This window comes from Syngnathus typhle, linkage group LG1, assembly GCF_033458585.1.
Source record: "Syngnathus typhle isolate RoL2023-S1 ecotype Sweden linkage group LG1, RoL_Styp_1.0, whole genome shotgun sequence".
Lineage (NCBI taxonomy): Eukaryota > Metazoa > Chordata > Actinopteri > Syngnathiformes > Syngnathidae > Syngnathus > Syngnathus typhle.
In genome coordinates, this window is record NC_083738.1 from 26,844,216 (window position 1) to 26,864,126 (window position 19,911).

Below are 19,911 nucleotides of genomic sequence, written 5' to 3' on the forward strand. Positions count from 1 at the left end.
CCATTAAAAGTCCAAACAAGAATCAGTGGAGCGCGATTGCTGCGACTGCACCGCATCAGCATTTGCACTCAATGAATTGATCGCTCCATGACGGAGAGACGTTTAGCTCGGTTAACATTTCAACGACTCGAATTTATGCCTTTCACGCCGTTGCGTCGGGCGGGAATCCATCTGAATATTATTCCACCTTCTCAGCCTCCGCCATCCAATGTGACCTTTAATCAAGCTTGCGTTGAAGGACCGATAGTTTCCAATACAACCGGAGTTAATTTTTTGCAGCTCCGCCTACATGTAGTGAAAATGATTTTGTTCCTTTGGACTCTTGTGGGTCGAGAGTGTGAGCTGCTGTCGTCAGAGCGCGTTAAGTCCCAAATAGCACTCTGGGGTCTTATTCAATCAGACATGCTTGCTGTGGCTCAGCGTGGCGCGTATCAGCGTCGGTTCAGAGGCCCCACGCCTCCGACGAGTTCTCTTCCGTCGCCGCTCCTTCCCGCCGCGAATCGCCAAAACGCCGAAGAGGGAGCGGCTGTCCCACTGCGGCGGGAAAAGGTTTGAGGCCTGACAGACTGCCAGCTACAAAACATGGAAACATAATAACAAAATGGGCGACAGTCAAGCCGGAAACTCCTCACAAAGCGGCAATGATAATCATTCTTGGTAGAAGATAAAGAATCTATGCTCCGCCAATCGTGTTCAAATATCCATCAAGGGTTCTAATGCTGCAGCATGGATGCTAATTTTTAGCCTTTTGTTTGTTAGCATGACGCTAAATGCACATTTAAGCACCTTATACGTAAACTTGCAAAAGTTGCAACGCGTAATTTGAAGTTTCTATTTAAGGGAATGTTGGCAATCTGCCAAACTTGTCGTGAAGTGAGTTAAATTGCGTTTTTTTTTTTCCAAATCTCTCCACGTCTCAAAATCGGAATAGAAGTAGTTTTAGTATGCGTCGTGGTAGCTAGCTTGTCTGTGTGTGTGTTCTGTAGACCGGACACCTTGGAGACACTTGGACCAACCCTGTTATCAAATAAATGTTTGTAATGCACCGATATGAATCAGTCGGGCTCCGGCTTGGACGGGATAATCGGCCGGGATGTGTTGACACGCGACAGTTCCCTGGTGACGACCTTGCGACGATATCAAGATGTTTGCGGTTGTTGGAAGAGCGGACGATGAGCCTCCCTCTGTTTGTGAACGGCAAGTTCAGCACGCTAAGCAGCCAATCGCGAATTCCCTCCGGGGGCCTCGGAAAATATGTCGGAATCCTGCGTACCTTTTCATCTGCTTTCGGCGCTCCTTGAGGAGACTTTGGCTGGCATAAAAGGTGGGCAGATAACAGCAGCCGACATTCGCTGAAGTTCTCTTCCAAAAAGGCGGCGGCCGAGATTGCGTGAGGTGACACATCAGTGGAATGGATTGGTTTTCATTTAAAAACAACAGCCAGAGCGCCGTTCAACAGACCGGGGGGGGCTGGAGATGCCGAAACAGGCGTCTCCATAATTCATTCCCAGCTGTGGCTAGAAAAATCCTTCATTCCACTTGAAATAATAGATGATCGGTCCGCCACAGACACACCCTTGTTAATTTTGCACGACCGTCTGCTTTCAAGGGACTACTTCAAATCAATCACCGTCCCGAAAAAGCCTTCCTTTTTCATCGCCGTGCTCTGGTTTCATTGAGAATTATTAGCGGATTGCAAAGCGGCGAGGGCCTTGTCTCAAATGGTTACGGGGGGGGGGGGGGCTCCGCTTTGAAGGCACTGACATCTGCCCAAAGAATCTCCTGTTGAAATATGCAACTCGGAGTGCCTTCGCCCATCCCGTGCGTGAAATGGGCCAGCATTCTGCTTGAGGTCGGGTGCCACTTTTAATTCTCGTCCCTCTCCGATGGGCCAGTCATGTACCTGCTCTCCAGAATTAGTAGCACTCTAAAGTATCCCCTTTCGGACTTGGACGTGTAAGTGTCTACTTTTAGATCTAAAACACATTCTTGTGCCCTCATAATACCTCAGTCAGCGGCAGCTCAGTTCAAACAGACGTTTGACGTCTAAAGTCGTCAATGGCAGTGACTGCGATACTGTCGCCAAAGATCTTGTTTTTATATTTTAAAGTGAAAATAGCCTTGGCACATTGAATGGTTGCCCACAACTGCGGCAAATTTAAATGATTAGAAAAAAATTGGCAAGTACGATAGATTATCATTCATGGACGGTTCGATTTTGAGGCCAAACGATTCGGTTCGATTCGGTGGGATTAAGATTCGGTCCGGTTTGACTCATTTCGATATGAACAAACCTGTCAGTGCTGTAGATGTGTCAGGAATTATTTCTCTACTAAAAGTTGATTCCATCCGTATTTTAAAAAACTGTATTTTGAAGTGGAACAAATCGATTTGACGCGGTTACACCTTCTAAAAACGACGTTCCGATTCAAATCGGGTTTTGTTACATTCCTATATGTTTGAGACGCGGGAATATACGGTCGTTTTAGCTAGGCCTGGATCAATCAATTAAAAATCTCCAAACGTCGTACTATGTTCATCTTGTTTTCAATTGTCAATTATTTTACTGGTTCTTTTAAATTTAGGTTTTATTACCTGAGATGTTTCGGCTATCACTTCCGCCTTCATCAGCGTATAATGTCAACAACAATAATTATTATTATGATGTGTGTGCATCCACGAGGAGTCCACGTTACATTTCATTTTTTTTTTCCTGATATTTTTGAAGATATTTTTCTGATAGAGTTGACTCCGATGAAGGCGGAAGTGATAGCCGAAACATGTCCGGTATTGAAACCTAAATCATTTGTTTGTGATAAAAGAACCAGTAAAAAAAACGACATTTCTAAATTCACATTTCGTTTTTTAAGGTTCTGCTGTGGAGAACTGGCTCGCTGCTAAGCAGCTTTGGAGGTTTCCCTTGCAGTTTTGTGTATTTGACAAGGCTGCCGGCCGCCCTGACAAGTGTTGTTCGCCTCCCCTGGCACGAGCACGCCTCGTACCAAAGTGTCGTGACAAAGTCCAATTTGCTTTTTGTCCCTTCCCTCCCGCTACAGTAAGTTTTCACTGCAAGTGCCAAGGTGCTGTTCTAGATCCAACCTGACATATTACCCCCTCCCCCCCCTTTTTTTTTCACAACATGTTGGCATAGACTTGACGTCATGCTTTCATGACTTCACACTTAAATCAATTATGCTGAGTCATAACGGCCTCCCGCCTCGCCGTCTGACATCCCCGCTCACGGATAATCGCTTCACGATAGCCGCGTCGTTATCGCGCCGCGCAATTCAGCATTTTTAATTCCGGATGCGTGTCTCGCGATATAACGTCAAGGTCGCCTGTACTCGGTCAAGTATCCGGTAGCTCGGAGAGTTTAACCGCTAAATTATGAATTATTTAAGCCATGACATCTCGGGTCGGCCCGATTAGACCACCTGTGCCTTGCTTCCGATTTATTAGCTAATAGGCTTAACGCTCTCTTGGGAGGGGCGGGGGGTCGTCGGATCGACCTCACGACTCTTCCGTCTTCTTTCTCCGCGCCTGTTAAGCGTGGTAATCCCAGCTCACTTTTGCCCTGGGTTCCCGCTGCGAGCTTCCCCCTTTGAACGCCGCCGGCGGGAGCCATTTTGTTTTTGAACGCGGCCGCAAACAACAGCAGACGATCCTGCACATTATATTCGCTCAATTTCAAGTGAATGAATTATTCAGGTTGTTGCTGCTCTGCATTTAGGGACCAATCTTCTTCGTGCACTTTGTTTTTTTTTTTTCCTTCTTCTTCTTCTTCTCCCCACCCCGCTTCCCCCGCGGGGTAGGAAGACACTCGGAAAAGAAGGGCAGGTTTTATTACTGCTTTGCTACTACTGCTGGGTGTGGAGTCATAAAAGCCGACAGCATCAGCCCTGACTTATCACTTGCAATATAAACATAATAACTCCACAGCGATGCTGCATTACACCGTAATTGACCCTTTCTCATCTGCAAAATGTAGACCATCATTTCCCGTTCATGTGTGGCCAAACCTTTGCGTGCGTGATGAAGTCAATTAATAAAAGGCGCTGTGACTTCATAAACGCCACAAGGAAATTTCATTGCGATTGTAGTTTGTGTTGTAACATTATTATAGCGCTCTTCCGCATTGCCACGTCTATGGAAACGACCTAATATGATCCAAAACAACTTGGGGAAATGTCTGTATTGTTGTAAATATATATTTTCTTTTGTCGGTCTCACTTGCCCTTGGTTAGTTGCATAATACGATTTCATGAAAAACACTTTAGACAGCAGTATAGCTAATAAATGCAAATTTACAGTGTTGCAAAATCATTTCCCTTCCAGCCGTAAGATCAGCGAAGGTAGTGTTGGATGAACGGATGCTTAGTTGTTTTCCGATTGAATTCAGGGCTCTATTTTTGTGAAGGCGTAAATCGGCAGATCGGAGGGAGGTCTGCATCGTTGTGGGGGTGGCCGCAACCGGCAGCACCTTGCCTTCTTTTTAAGTCGCGCAATCGAGTCTTGACATAGTGGAATCCCGCTCATAGTTAAAAAAAAATAAAAAATTGCAATTGAATATTTCATAAATGAAATGCGTCGAGTTTTACTAGACCACTTGGACGTGGTCTGACCAGGCCCAAGGTGTCAATCATCTTTCTGCTATCAAATTGTGACTTCACCAGGCGCATATCCTAAACTGGCCAATCTATGGTCTGGGGGCCTGCCTTCCATTTTTTTAGTGGCCCGCAGCATATATTGAAAATAAAATTTGGCCAGGCCCACACCATTATTTTTACATTATTTATTTAAAAAGATGTGAGTATTAAAAAAAAATAAAAATGTCACTAACCTAATAGCATTATTGCCCAAGTCTTGCCCAAGTGAAGAATTCCTTGCATCCTTCTATTTCTCTGTTTGCAGCCATTAGAGGAAAAACTTTAGACACCCCGACAGGAAGCGATTTGCCAAACCGGCATCCTTGCTGGCATTGACACCATGGCCCAGAAAAGCGAGCCCCGAGAGTCCGTCTCCACGATCTATGCAATATATATTCGGGCTACAAAGATCCTTTCCGAGCACCTTGGGACCTCAAAAAGTTCTTCTCTGTTCACCTGACAAAAGGAAGTCCCTGCCTTTTGTGTTAAACCAACGCAAGGACACGAACAAATGTAGCCGGGACCGAAAGCACGGGTACGGATCGAGGTAAAAAGCTTCGGGCGAGAGCGAGTCGGGAGCGTTGCGTCTCAGGCAAACTCTGATCATAGAGATCGTAGCTGTTGCCGGATCAAAGGCTTTGTCAGTCAAAGCTCCTCAACTCTGCCTCAGCTTCTCTGGGAGGCCCGCACGCGGGAATAATTCATGACCAGAGACGCTCGCTAGCTCGCTCGCTCCAACTCGGGTCGCGACGAGCTGGGGTCGGCGGGTCTCCCGGCCTCTCCATATCAATCCCCCGCCTCCCCGGCATGGAGATGAGAAAAGCCGCAGGGGGTCCGACTCCTCGGGCTCCGTTCTTGCTGAACGTTGAGTTCGGCGCCGCCGTTTGGCACGGTTGCCGAGATATTCAAGTTACGGGAGGGCAGGTGGGCGAACGTTGCTTTTTCTCGCCAGCGCCGGCGTATTTTTAGCTAGCTAATCCTTCAGTGGGGCAAGGAGTGAAATCGCACTCATCTCCAAGTTTCAAGTAGCATATGGTCGTCGCCCGCGTGAAAAGCGTTCAATCCTCCTCTGGCAGTCGCAAAAGCAAACAGCCTGGCTCGGAATACAAATCAACTGAAAAACTTGCTTGGTTTTTCAGCATCAGATGAAATCCGACTAAAATTTGACTGCTTAAGAAAAAGCAAAACATCCTTGTGTACTTAAGGCAGTGCTTCTCAATTATTTTCTGTTACGCCCCCCCCAGCAAGAAGAAAACTATTCGCGCCCCCCCTTCCCCACCGTGACTATCCTAACTTGTCTTGTAAGTCGTAAAATGTTGCACTGTCGCAAACGTCACAGAAGTAACAATGAGAGCGCCACTGCCCCCTGCTGTGAAGATTTGCAATTACACTTTATTCTAGTACTGCCAAAAAAAAAGCCTGTTCCCCAGGGTCACACGCGCCCCCCCAGGAATAGCACCGCGCCCCCCAAGGGGGGCGCGCCCCACTATTTGAGAAGCACTGACTTAAGGACATTGGAGACTGTTTAAGTTTGATTTCCTGCCATTTTATTAGTGAAACCGTGTAGAAGCTAAAATGTGCTAAAGTTTTACGTTTTCGTTCAGATAAAGGAGTTAAATCAATCCTGCTACTTTTATTAGCCTTTTGTCACACAACTATCATGAAGCGTTGCATGTTTTAAAGGAAAGTTATTTAAAAAAAATACCTCAAATTGAAAAAAGCTTTTTAACAAAATAAGAATGAAGGGAAAATGATCAATACTTCAAATATGACAAAAAACTAAAACTAATAAAAACCAAGCAAAATCAATTTTCAGAAATTTAACACATTTTCAGAAATTTTTAGAAAAAAAATCCTCCAAAATCAAATTAAAAACAGAATTTAAAAAAACAAGAGTTACTATAACAAAAAATCCCAAGTGCTTCTAAGACCGTTTCAAAACAAGCACAGAAAGCAAAAACAGCCAACCACTATAGTGACAAGTCCTAAACCTTAAATGCAACTTTGTACTTTTCCTTATTTTCTGCTGAACAAGTTCTCCGAAATAACATTTCATTTATTGACTCCTACCAGTACTCTTGCTTTATTTTTGCTTTTCTTGAGCTGGCCCGCCGCAATTAAAGTTTTGCAAAGCATGTGAAAAGGTTTCATTATCCTCAGAAGCCCGTCTGCCATTAAAGCCAAACACAAACCCCTTTTGTTAGCCGGGCAATTACATTGATTCCTCACTTGTGTTTTTTTTTTTGTTGTTGCTTTTTTTTTTTTTCACGCGCTTTGTCTGACATCCATTTCCCGGAACGGACCTGCATCATTGAGTCTTAGATATGACCAGAAAATGGAATACACAAGGAGAGCCGGGAGATAGCAAAGCGGCAGAGTGAAAGAAAACCGACCGAGTCAGGCAGCGTAGCAAAAAAGGGAACGGGCGAAAAAAAAGGATTATTGAAAATTGTGCTATTGTTAGTCGAGGACGTCAGAGTGCTTGTGTGCGTAATCCGGTAGGGGAGGCAAGGGACTCACAAAGCCGTGCCAACTGTTACTGACAGCGTGCTGCAGGATTATTGCTGCATCTATTCACTCCCTCCCATTTTTATTGCCCACTCACCCCTCGTAAATAAATAACCTCACGTTCAAGGAAACGCTCTTTATTCCCCCACGTCGGACCGTTTGAGGCCGTCTCAACTTCCGCCCCGCGGGCCATTGTACGTTGATTTTTATTTATTTATTTTTTGGGGGGGGGCGTCGTGATCCACTTAGATAGGCGCTTTATTAGCGACATCTGTGGAGTGTGTTTAAAATTGATTTATTCCGCCTTTGCAATATTTAGGTCATAACATTTGAATTAGCTCTCGGCGCAATCAAGATGGAGGATTAGGATCCACAAAGCGCTGCCTTGAGATACATACGAGTGACGCAACCTGTGAAATTTCTCTGGCGATTATTATTTTTACTTTGTTTCTTTGAATTGGAATCAACTCTCTTCACAACAAGCAGCAGTTAGCCAGAACGTAGACAATACTTCAAAAAAAGAGGCTTGAATATGTCAAATGTTACTCCTAGTTGAGGTTTACTGTCAAATTAAACAAAGAGTTTCACGTTGGTTTCTCAATTTAGCTCGATGCTAACAAACAACGGCAAACCCCATCGTCATGCTAACGAAACTTTAAGCCAAAAGACAGTTCAACACAAATGGTGAAGCAACATATAGACGGACAATATACTAGTGCTCATAGGTAAATATCTTATTTTATTTTATCCTTACTGAATCCGTCGTGAAACGCCTCCGTGTGTGTCGCTACATCTGTATTATGTTGTCGCCGGGCGGATGTATGAAACACATGAGGGTGTATACGTGATGAGGGTGCGGAAAAGCGACCACATCACACCCATCCTCCGTTCTCTGCACTGGCTCCCCATCAAATCCCGAATTGATTATAAGATCGCCCTCCTCACTCACCATTGTATCCTCGGACATGCTCCCCCATACCTCAAAGAACTCCTTGCCCCAAAACCTGCCACCCGAAGCCTCCGCTCATCCTATTCACACCTTCTCCACGTTCCGAAAACCAAGCTGCGCACCATGGGCCTTCTGCCGTACAGCCGCTACACTGTAGAACTCCCTCCCCGGCCACTTAAGAGCACCCCAATCCAAAACTGGACTTAAAACTCACCTCTTTACCTTAGCATTTCCGTAAATTCTCTCATATCCTGGTTGTCGTCCAGTTGTTTTATACTTGTCCTTGTTTTGTTTTCTTGTTTTTATTTGCCCTGTAGCACGTTGAGATTCCTCCGAATATAAAGTGCGTTATAAATATAATTTATTATTATTTATTATTATTACACAAGAGCGATCAAACACAATTATAGTATTTCCATTTTAATGGGGACCGGTGACATCATATCTATTTCCTTTTTAAACATTGAACCGTATGGAGTGACGGCTTGGCGCATAATGCATCGCTCTCCGTGATGACAAAGGTTAATGAAACGTTTGCACGTACAAGCGCTGACCCCGACGTTTTCCACACCGCCTGCCCGCACTCCAAAAAGTGCACGCCGTTCATTTTAGTCGTGACTCCCGCCTCTGGCAGCTTGCCCGTGCGTTGCATTGCCGCCCGGCTCTCACTCAGTTTACCTCGTTGAAATATCCTGTTGAATAATGAATGGAGCCCATTACAAGCTTGAAACAGTAATGGTCAGACCTTGACCGAGCGTCTCTCCGCCGTCACTAATCGTTCCCTCGCAGTGCTTTGAATGAAGCATGCTCAAATATAGAACATAGTGAATTCAATGAAACTTTCCCTCCACTTTTTCTTTGACCCCCTGGCAGAGTTGTCAAGACCTCACCCACATGCCCTCGGGGTCAGAACCAACGTATAACCTTGAATTCCCTCCCACTGCCTCTGGCGGCTTGCTTTCAGCCCTATCCTCGACCGCACTCATTTATTTTTTTTACATTGAATGCTAATGAACCTCCATAGGTGTCAAACCCGAGGCCCGGGGGTCAGATACGGCCCACCACATCATTTTACGTGGCCCGCGGAGACAAATTGTCATGTGTCAATACTAAAATTGCAAATTGTCTTCCCTGTTATTGCTCAACTTTTATTACCATGCATCTGTTTAAATTATTTGAACGTTTTTATACTCGTCTCTGATTTCAAAACTTATTTCCCATTAGTTTGTTGTGTAGTCTATACTGTATATCAGGTATGGCTACACAGTCATAATGGCCCTGCAAAGGAAACTATGATTATGATGCGGCACACGACAAAAATGAGTTTGACACCCCTGCTTTAAGCCAAAGACAGTTTAACACAAATGGTGAAGCAACGCGTAGACAGACAATACAACAACGCTCCTGGCCACATATATCATATCGAACTTCTAATTGCACTTTTGGAGCTGTGGTGAATGCAACACTGCTCCCCTTTGGCCTCCTCTCGAGATAAATCTGACACATATTATGGATGTGGGAAAAGTGCCCGAAATCCTTTTAAAGAAAGAACAGCTTCCTTGAGTCTGATTATCAGTCGTCAGACAGTCTCGGATTTGGTTGGAAACATCTCCCGGGAAGACATTAATGACATAATTAACAAATTAGCAATGCCTGCGCACATTACGTGGCTCACAGTACGTTGATAGGCAGAAAGTTATTTCGATGGCACACCGATAATTGCGTGACACGCAAGAGATGATTCCTCTCGTCGCTTTTGCATAATGAGTCGACATGAATCCTGAGCGCAAAGGCCCCGTTTGGCGAATTCACCGCAGTGCTCCTCGGCTGGCGTGGCCTTTCGGGACGCATTCCGAATCGAGAAAGGGTCGCGCTTGTCACGGGGCGACAACCTCCGCGCGGTCGAGCGGGAGTCTTTTGTGTGCGCGTGAGACGGGAACAAATCTGAAAAGGGGCCGTGTGTTGGAGTCGGGAGGCACTAACGCGCATCAACTTCTGCTCGGATGAACTCTTCCTCACCTCAGCCAAATCAGCGCAAGACGCCAGGAAGTGAGAAGCGGCGGAATAGCAACATTTGGATCTATAACGCCTCGTTGCCACAAATATGTCACAACGCAGTCCGGAAAGAAATGTGCGTCACGTAACCGTTCCTACCCTCCACGCTACATCTGCTAAACCAAAGTGTTTAGAGGAAAATATGAGGTCAACCCCAATTCCTAAAATAACACCTGGATAATCCATCCATTCATTTTCCCATGCTGTGTCCTCATCAATTGCTAATGATTAGCGTTAGCATTAGCTTATATTGTCTAATCGGCAAGCCCACCCCGGGTTGCTTCAATTTTTTTTCAAGAAAAACCTTGTTTGTCCCCTTTTCCCTTCCTATCATGTGGAAGAGGCCGTGTATGTGTCCTTGGAGAGGGCTTTTTCCCGCTCTCCAATTAGTGCTAGCATACTCGGCAAACTGCTAACATTCTGGGCCCCGCCCTCGTCTTCGCCTTGCTGTGAATTTCCCAGTGGTGACAGGCGAGGAATGAGGACACTCATTGTCTGGCCACAGAGAGCCAGGCCATACATTTTTAACCAGCTCCGACACTGACGTCCTCTCCCGACTTTGCCCCAGCCGCCGGTCAATCCCAGTGGGGGGGCCACTTCACCTAGGACTGCAAAAGTCACCATAGTCCCCTCCTTCCACTTGCTGCACGCATTTGTGTGTACGCGGCTTTTGTCGGTGACCTTCTGCTGTTCGAAAGGAATGATTCACTCATTGATGTTATTTGTTCAGGTGACGGCAGCTTCCTGAGTTTTATCGCAAGTCCTTTCTTCATTGACTGGAAGCTATTGACTGCTTGCTACCATTAACAGCTACGGCTATTTTAACTGGGCTGGCAGAGGAAGTCCGAAATCTTTCATTGCAATAATATGTTGTATGTGCGCACATGAGTCTAAACGAATCATTCTGATTATCATGTTTGCGGAATATAAGTTATAAGCAGCAAAATGTACAGGGGGCGGCCATTTTGTCACTTGCTGTCGACTGATGATGACATCACAGTTGACTTTCAAGTCACAACCAACCACGGCTCACAGGTTTTCACAAACTGAGCCACAACCAATCACGGCTCAGTTTCTGAAAACCGGTGAGCTGTGATCGGTTGTCACCTCGTAGCTATGTCATCATCAGTTGCTAGCAGGTACAAAAATGGCCGCCCCCTATAAAAACAGGTGACTTTTCCCTGTCACAAACTAAACATTAATCCAAACAATGTGTTTCGACAAGTTGGACTGCACAGAGCATATTAGTTCAAAAACAATTTGGGGGTTGACTTCCTCTTTAAGAGAGAAGCTCTTACGTAAAAGTAAATGCGCTTGTTTTGTTGATAATGGAACGCACAGATACGTAATTGCGACCGTCAAAATCCCATGTAAACTCTTAGTCCTACCCTATTGTAAAGTAGCTCTTGCGTAATCCTGCCCACTAACAAACAATATGTAATAAGAACATCACACTCCTTGGCGGAGGTGAGGAAAAATAAAGTCTGCCATAAAAATGCAATTACACCTGAAATAGCAGCCACAGCGGCGGAATCAATCTCCCCGGACAAGGTCTCGATAAAAGCAACCACATCATCAATCAGCGACAAGGAGCTTCATGAAATATTCACGTGTGATGTACACCAGGAGATGGATGTAAACTATTAGCTAAGAGATCACGCGTCGGCGTTTGTCCACCAACAAGGCTATTTTGAGGACCACTCACTCACTCACTCACCGGCCAGCCAATCAATTTTCATGATGTATCGATCAGCCACTTGGATTTTATTCGAAACCATCATGTAGTTCCGCTACGACCCCGCCGCGTCGGGGCCACATGACGATAAACTACGTTTCCTTTGGGAGTCATTCCAGTTCCAACGATGTTCCTTTTGCTTACTTTGAAGCCAAACTAAAGGTTGATGTTACGTCGTAATAGAAAATGTTCTTGAAGGAACCGCTGGTATAGAAAAGTCGTACCCTTAACCGCCTTTGGGTCTATCGCCTTCACTGATCGCTTTCTCCAAGACCATGAATTAGCCCGAGCCTTCACCTGAGACGTGTCTGTAAATGAAAGCCTTTGTGTTTGGTCTCTGAGCCGGGATGTGGCGGGCCGGCTCGGTTCTTCTCCGCCTTGCCGACGGCGTCGCGGGCTATGCTCGTCGTTATTCTGTTCTCACCGTCAACAATGATCGCGATTGGGTGGGAAGCTTTGCTGTTACAATATGATGAGTTTCGAATCGGAGAACAGGAACAGATGCAAGATGGAGAGCGACAGTTCTTTTTTTTTTTTTTTTTGGTACAGCTGCCTCTAATCTCGTCCGTTCTGACACATTGCAAGCCGAAATCCATCGGCGGACATCTTCTTAAAGTCACTTTGACGGTGACACTTTGGATGTGACACTAAAGACAAAAACGTGCAAACGGGACATTTTAGATGTCTGACGTAGCATAAAAAAAATATAGCGCTGTTAGCATTTGTGCTACAAACAATTTAAGTATCTTTGTCAGCACCTTGGAGCAGTGACATAATTATTGGACGCAAAATAGTTCTGAAATGATCATTGCAGTTTATTGTTCATTATATTTGTCAACTCTAACAACCTTGCCTCAAGCGCAAAGTATAAATAGCCAACCAAAGCAGACCCCTTGAGGGCACCTCTCCATTCTTTGTCTATTCAGCTTTTTCCCATCGTCGGTATCCCCAAAGTGGAAGCAATTTGTTCAGGTTGGTTGCTCAAAAAAATTCCTCCCGCATTACCTTTTTTTTTTTTTTTTTTTTTTTTAAATCCAGAAAGAGTGAGCATTGCTTGCATAATCTATTTCTTTATTCTCCAACGTCGTCTGCCCGGAGGCTCGCAAATATGCGCACATTATGCACACAACACACACACACACATCGTGTTTTTCATCGTTGCCTATTTGTGTCTTCCCTGTCCATATGTGTATGTGCGCACACAAAGCTGCGTGTCACCTCGCATCTTCTCAAGCTCCCTTCGTGCTACTTCCCTCTTGTGAGTCACAAAGCGACACCGCCATGCCCGTGCATGTTCCCTCCCGCTCGCTCGGATTAAGAACTGCGGCCGCCAAAGGAGAGGCGAACGAATTTTTTATTTTTTTTTTGCTTAGCGGGGAGTGGAGACATGGCATGCGTGTTTCATCACATCGCTCCTCGCTTGTGGCCTCCTCATGGGAGCAGAGGAGGCATGCAAGAGAGGTGTCAGTGAGGTTCTGCCTCGGAGGGGATCAATAGGGCACCGTTAGAATGATACTAAGTGAATTGAAAGGCTCGTAATGAGCTGAGCGTCTTGCGGGGCGGGGGGTGACGAGGAACATGTTGTCCACCTTGCAGTCTCGTGTCCGTGCAGAAATCCGAGCGGACGCCGCAAAGCTGCACGATTGAGGCCCCGGGTCATTGGTCCTCACAGGCCTGCCGTGTTTGCTCTCGTTGCTTTTTGACTTCTGCCGACGCTGCAAAGTGTCACCAATCGTCCGATGTGAGGGTTTTTTTTTTTTTTTTTGGCAAATGAATGCTTGCCCTGTCGTCGTTGTCTTCGGGGCCTCTGAGGAGACAAGAGATAAAGACAATTTGCGTTCCCCGGGTAGATGTTGCTGAAAATGCCATTCTGTGCTGCCTGCAACGGTCTCGACTTCGAATAAATGGGCGCATATTCAGAATGGAAAAAGTAATGCAGTTACTTTACGGATTACTCGATTTTAGAAGTAACTTATTGAACATTTTAGAATGGACTTTACTGATTATTTCATTTTTAAAAGGAACCAAGTTAGATCACAAGTTATTAGTTACTTTCAGCCAATGCCGACAACCCTACTTAACATAAAACTGACTGGTTTGGCCAATATTTTTTTCGGAAGTGAATTTATAAAACATATTGTTGAAGAAAAAATGAGTCTGTATTTCACTGATCATAAATGTCTGCTTGTCTTTATTCAAAAAATAGTCCTTCTCGACTTCATATCAATTCATTTTTTCTACAGTACAGTGTATATTATTTATAATGTGACTTTTTTTAATTGAGATGCGTCATTGATAATGGTAAATAATAGTGGTAAAGTTAAAACCCAAGGTTTCTAATGGACACTGTTTATAAATACAACAAAAATTCCATTCAATTGTGTGTTAGCATTACGCTAGGAGGAGTATTCCAAAGGCTAAATACCGTAATTTTCGGACTATAAGTCGCGTTTTTTTTTTTTCATAGTTTGTGTGGGGGGGCGACTTATACTCAGGAGCGACTTATATACATAAATGTTTTTTTTTTCACTTTTTTGGGCATTTTATGGCTGGTGCGACTTATACTCCGGTGCGACTTATAGTCCGAAAATTACGGTAGTTTGATTGTCTTAATTCTTTTTGTTTTACATTGATTATGCTGTGAACTTGAAGTGCGAGCCACTTCAAGCCCTTGCACTTATTTTAACATCTGTTGAATGAAAATACCTCCGTGGCTATTTTCAACAGATGGAACCAAAGAAAGCATTTTTGAAGTTGAAAAGATATGGCGCAGGCAAGGCGCCAGGGCACCCGCCACTCCTCCCCCCCCCCTCTGTCAGTTCGTCGTCTTGTTATCTACGCCAGCCTTCTCTGTCTTTTTTCGCCGCGTGCTGTCTCACTCGGTCACCCCTGAAACCCTCGCCTCTTTTTGGCTCAGATAAGGCCGGCGAAGCCGCAGGCTGCTGGGCTGCTTAATTGGAAGAGGGAGAGTCTCAAGGCCTGACCACTGAGCCTTGTGCTCTTCTACCCAAAACATCTCCGGGCACCAGGACAGCCACACGCGTGCTGGCGGGCACGCACGCACACGCACGTACACGCAAGCACGGCGCCACCCACGCACTCCAACCTAATCGGCCATATTCCCCGGTCGCCCGCAGCGAGCATTTCACGCATGCACAACATCGCAACAGGAAGTTGTTGAGTATCTTCCGCAGAGAGATAAAGTTGCGTCGTGTAAACAAGCTGGAGTTGCCCCCCAGCTGCCTTGGATGGCGCTTGAACATTCCACATGCAAAGCTCGCTCCATGTGGCAGAAATCGATGAAATGTTACCTCGCTTCATCCAGGGATGGCTGTTACTGTTAATGAAAAGTAGCTAAAGCTAAAATGTTTTGTTTTTTTTTCAACCAAATTAAATACAAATGAAAATGACTTTGGGTAATTGTGGTGAAAATGCCCTTTTTTTTTTGTCTTTGTCAATTAATGTCAAACATGAGCTTTCATTTTAAATGTATTTATTTTCTATTTATTATTTTTATTTCTTTTATTTTATTATTGCTGTGCTTCCCAACAGAAGAGGGAAGACCATACAGTTGTTTATCGTAGTTGACTTTATTACTTGATATTTAATCAGCTTTTTATTTTTATATTTTTTTTAACTTGCACTCAATAAACAGAACATTAAAACTAATACTGAAACTAATAAAAACTGAACTTATTTAAAGCATTTTCCTCAATAAAAAACACCCAAAATTAAAGAAAATTGCTCTAAAATCAAATTACAACTAACTGAATAATAAAATAATAAAGAAAAAAAAAAAGAAAAAAAGAAAGGAAAAATAAAAAAAGAACGTTAAAACAATTACTGAAACTAATAAAAACTAGACTCAAATAAAGCATTTTCCTCAATAAAACCCACCAAAAAGCTAAAAATCGAATTACAACTAACTGAATTAAAAAAAAAAAAGTCAAAACGAAATAAAAAATGAGCACCAATGAAAAATCCCAAACAATCGCGATTCACCCGTCACGTCCCCGCTACGTTGAGGAGCTATTTCTATATCTTGAAAACTAGCGTTCCTAAACATGCACGCCTTGGGGTCAAAGCACCCGAAACGACAATCCAACCGTATTCCGTCACCTCGTCAAGGTATCGTCGCCACAACGGCGAAGCGACGATGACTCGCGGCGGCTCAAAGTCGAGATTAATCTGCCGCGCTAACGGCAAGGCTAAAGCTCTTGATCTGCTTCATTAGCATCTCCTCAACAGGGATAAAAGCAGTTAGCGGCGCCGTTCTACTGGCGGCTTAGAGATGACGAGGCCCATCCAAGCAACCGTTGGAGCTCGCTCGCATCTGGAGGGGCTCCAAAAGCCATCTTGGCGTTTCACTTTCTTACCTCCCCCAAGGAAGATGGGCTCTTTTCCTTAGGTTTCACATTCCTGTTTGTTTTCGTTGAGACAAAACATCGTCTTCCAATCTTCCCCTTCTTGTTTGCCAGGACTTCTTCCCTCTGAAACGACTAAGCGGCACTTTTTTTTTACCCTAAATTTGCCCGACGCCACTTATGTTTTTTTTTTTTTTTTGCACGCTGCCCATGCCGAATATTAAAAGTTTCTCGACGTGAGTCTCTGGTTAATTAGAGCGCGGCAGCAGCGGCCTCATGCTGACGGATGCTTCCCCGCTGAGCTTCTTACAGGATAGGATTAATGACTCCTGCCTGCGCCGGAGTGTGTGCGTGCGTGTGTGTGTCTGGCTCGAGTCGTAAGTGTGTATTAAATGCGTATAATCCTCGCACACTGATGCCTGTGCACACCGATGGATATGTAAATATGTGTTTGAGCTATAGTTCCTTTAGTCTTTGTCTGGGTTATTACAATAGGACTTTTTCAAAGCCATTGTAGACGTCAGAATGGGAAATGAGGCGCAAAGTAAACGCCGAGTGGCGAGGATATATAACTCCAGTGTCCTGTGTTGAGTCTGAAGGAAAATCTGGAGGTGTTTATGCTTTGTTACACACGTCAGATATTACAAAGTCTAACTTTGCCACAAGTGATGATGTCAAGATATGAAATGGGACAGTTTGCGCCATAGAGTCCTCAAGTGATGGGGGAGGGGAGGGGTGGGGTGATCCCGATGCCAACGGCTCCCACGGGGTTGATGGGGGGGGGAGGAAATAGGTCGCTTCTCGCTCACATGAGCGTGCAGCAGTCTCGAGGCGTCGATTTGACAAGGAGTCGGGTCAGGGTGTGTAGACTGCTCTTTCACTCAACTTGCCTCTCGTGATGCCACTGAGAGAGCCGTCTTTTCTTTATTTTTTTTTGTTTAAGGCAACAGCTGAGACACATTGGGGCTCAAAACGGAACGCGCTGGATTTAGTCCTTTACATTTTGGACGGATGACTGAAATCCTTTCGTTTGATCCAAACGACAATATTTGAAATATTCGTATGAATTCAAGTCCCTAATGAAATGACTCCGTAAGGGCTGCAAGCACAATCAAAGCGTCATGAGCTTCATCCACAGAGACGCCGTTATGCCCCCAGTCTTCACTGTCCTTAAATTTTGCCTGTCAGCAAAATCAGCAATACGGGAAAGTCAAATATTCAGTTTGAGCCCGTTCGTTGGAAAAGCTTTCGGATGTCACAGGGTTGCGTTGTCGGCAAACACAGACGGACTGAGACCAAAACAACAGATTTGATCGCTCACGCATTTGTCGCGCGCTCAGTCTGGCACACATGGCATCAAATTAAAAAAAAAGAAAAAATTCCATTCCAAGCAGAAGATTGTGCCTTCTCTTCCCGATTAATATAAGCATCACCCAAAGAAAGCCAGAAATATATTGCCGCCAACTTTCGCACTTTAGCGTCGGATTCAAGGCTACGCGTATGTTTGCTATTGCTAATGACCAGCTGCATAGACGTGTGATTCACACGTCTTAAGATCCGCTTTCCATGGGCCGAGTTCCGTCAAGGCCAAACAATACTCATTTGCATCATGGACTTACTGAATATACCTGAAACTGTTCTTTCTGTCTTTCCTAGGTCTTGCCTCGCCCCCATCACAATGGGACTCACTTAATTCGTCTCGCTCCAGATAAAAATGGCTGTCCACTGAAATCAGGAGCTCTTTGGTCCGAGAGAGACCAAGAAGAACTCGCCCCAACCTCCCCTTCCTCGTCTCTTATTTTTCATTCCGTTCCTCAGAATCCAAGAGGCACCAACTGATGGAGAGGCGAAGGAGAGTTAGGATAAGGACAAAGAATTAGATCAGGGAGATCTGGAAAGAACTGCTGAGTCGTCAGGAAATTTAGAGGGAGAAAAAAAAAGACCCCTACTAGGCTTTTTCTCACGTAGCTCCCAAGAGTGAATAATTATTAGTCACATTTCAAATTTATTGACTTCAGCAGAAAAAAAAAATCCTACCTCTTAAATCATGATAAGGGGCTTGAGATTCCCATGGTGGCCCTTGTTGGCACTGGCCCTGGTCAGCCTGCTCTCCAGAACGAGGACACTGGAGTTTGGGGGGGCGCCCGGCCAGTGGGCCCGCTACGGCCGCTGGGAAGCCGGCTCGGTGGGCGAGTTGAGCTTCAGCCTGAAGAGCAACATCAGCAAAGCTCTCGTGCTCTACCTGGACGACGGCGGCAACTGCGACTTTCTGGAGCTGCTGATCGCCGGCGGACGCCTCCAGCTGCGCTTCGCCATCCACTGCGCCGAGCCGGCCGTTTCACACCTGGAGACGAGGGTCAACGACGACCGCTGGCACATGGTCTTGCTCACCCGCAACTACCGGGAGACCCTCCTGATGGTGGACGGCGAGACCAAAGTGGCGGAGGTCAAGTCCAAGCGCAAAGAGATGGCCGTGGTCAGCGACCTCTTTGTGGGCGGGATCCCGCCCGACGTACGCCTCTCGGCGCTCACCTCCAGCACGGTCAAGTATGAGCCCCCCTTCATGGGCTTGATCTCCAACCTGAAAGTGGGAGAGACACCCCCCACCCTGCTGAACAGCCAGGGCATCCAGAGCGACCTGGAGTACCTGTGTACCAAACAGAATCCCTGCTTCAATGGAGGCTTTTGCTCGATCCAATATGGAGAGGTTCAATGCGACTGCACCCACACCCGCTTCAGGGGGAAATACTGCAAGGAAGGTAAGTGACCAAACCTGTCTTTGAAAAGTATTGTTCGTCTTCCAGAAACCAATCTCAGTTTTCAAGACTCTACATTCAGTGTTACATTATTGTACATATATTGTTCGGGTTTTGTTGGATAGCGGTGATTAATGAGTATGTAACATCTTGGTAGATCTACCTGAGTAGCAAGGCCTCATAATGTAGTTCTTGAGGTTGATCTTGGTCCCGAGGCCACTTTTAAAGGGTCTGGGTTGTTTTGAAAATGAAGGACTGTCTCAATCTTAGACAGGATGAGGACTGAGGTTTTTTTTTTTTTTATTAAGACTAGTTGAGATCAGGCATGTACTAGTTCTTTCTTGGTCCTGATCAGGCCTGTACTAGTTCTTGCCTAGTCTCGATCAGGCCTGTACCAGTTGTCGCTTGGTCTTCATCAGGCCTGTACTCGTTCTCGCTTGGTCCTGGATCAGGCCTGTACCAGTTCTCGCTTGGTCTTGAGCAGGCCTGTACTAGTTTTCAGTGAGAAAAGTAGCAGCCTGGGCTTCCTTCTGCCTGGAGTGCAGTTTCACCGTACTATTTCACAAATGCCATAGCAGAATTAGTTTTTGTTGGCAAAAAAAAAGATCCTACTCAGTGTGTGATTTTTCCACCCAGATATATACGTTCTTGATCTTGTCTCGGTCTCGACTTCCAAAAGTCATATTTTATTCAGCTCCTTGCGGGATCTTATAGAAAACCAACGGGCACGAGCGGTATGAGGTATTTTCTTGGCTTTGCAACGATATCCCGCACTTGATTGAGTTCCTCGGGGTGAGGTGGCCCAATGGAGTATAAGATGGACTCCAGGTTAAAGTCCATTTAAAGCCATCAACTGGCCCAGAGGAAGGATTCACTCTCTTGGAGTACATCTTTTTTC

At 45.3% G+C, this 19,911-nt stretch overlaps 1 protein-coding gene across 1 annotated transcript in view; it reads left to right on the forward strand.

Moving 5' to 3' along the window:
- Positions 1–19,911, forward strand: part of LOC133162526 (neurexin-1-like) — a 266,581-nt gene that overhangs the window by 49,150 nt on the left and 197,520 nt on the right. Inside the window, exon 4 of the mRNA XM_061291765.1 lies at positions 17,914–19,016. Coding sequence (XP_061147749.1) covers positions 18,305–19,016 — 712 coding nt within the window. The 5' untranslated portion in view covers positions 17,914–18,304. The remainder of the gene's footprint in view (positions 1–17,913; positions 19,017–19,911) is intronic.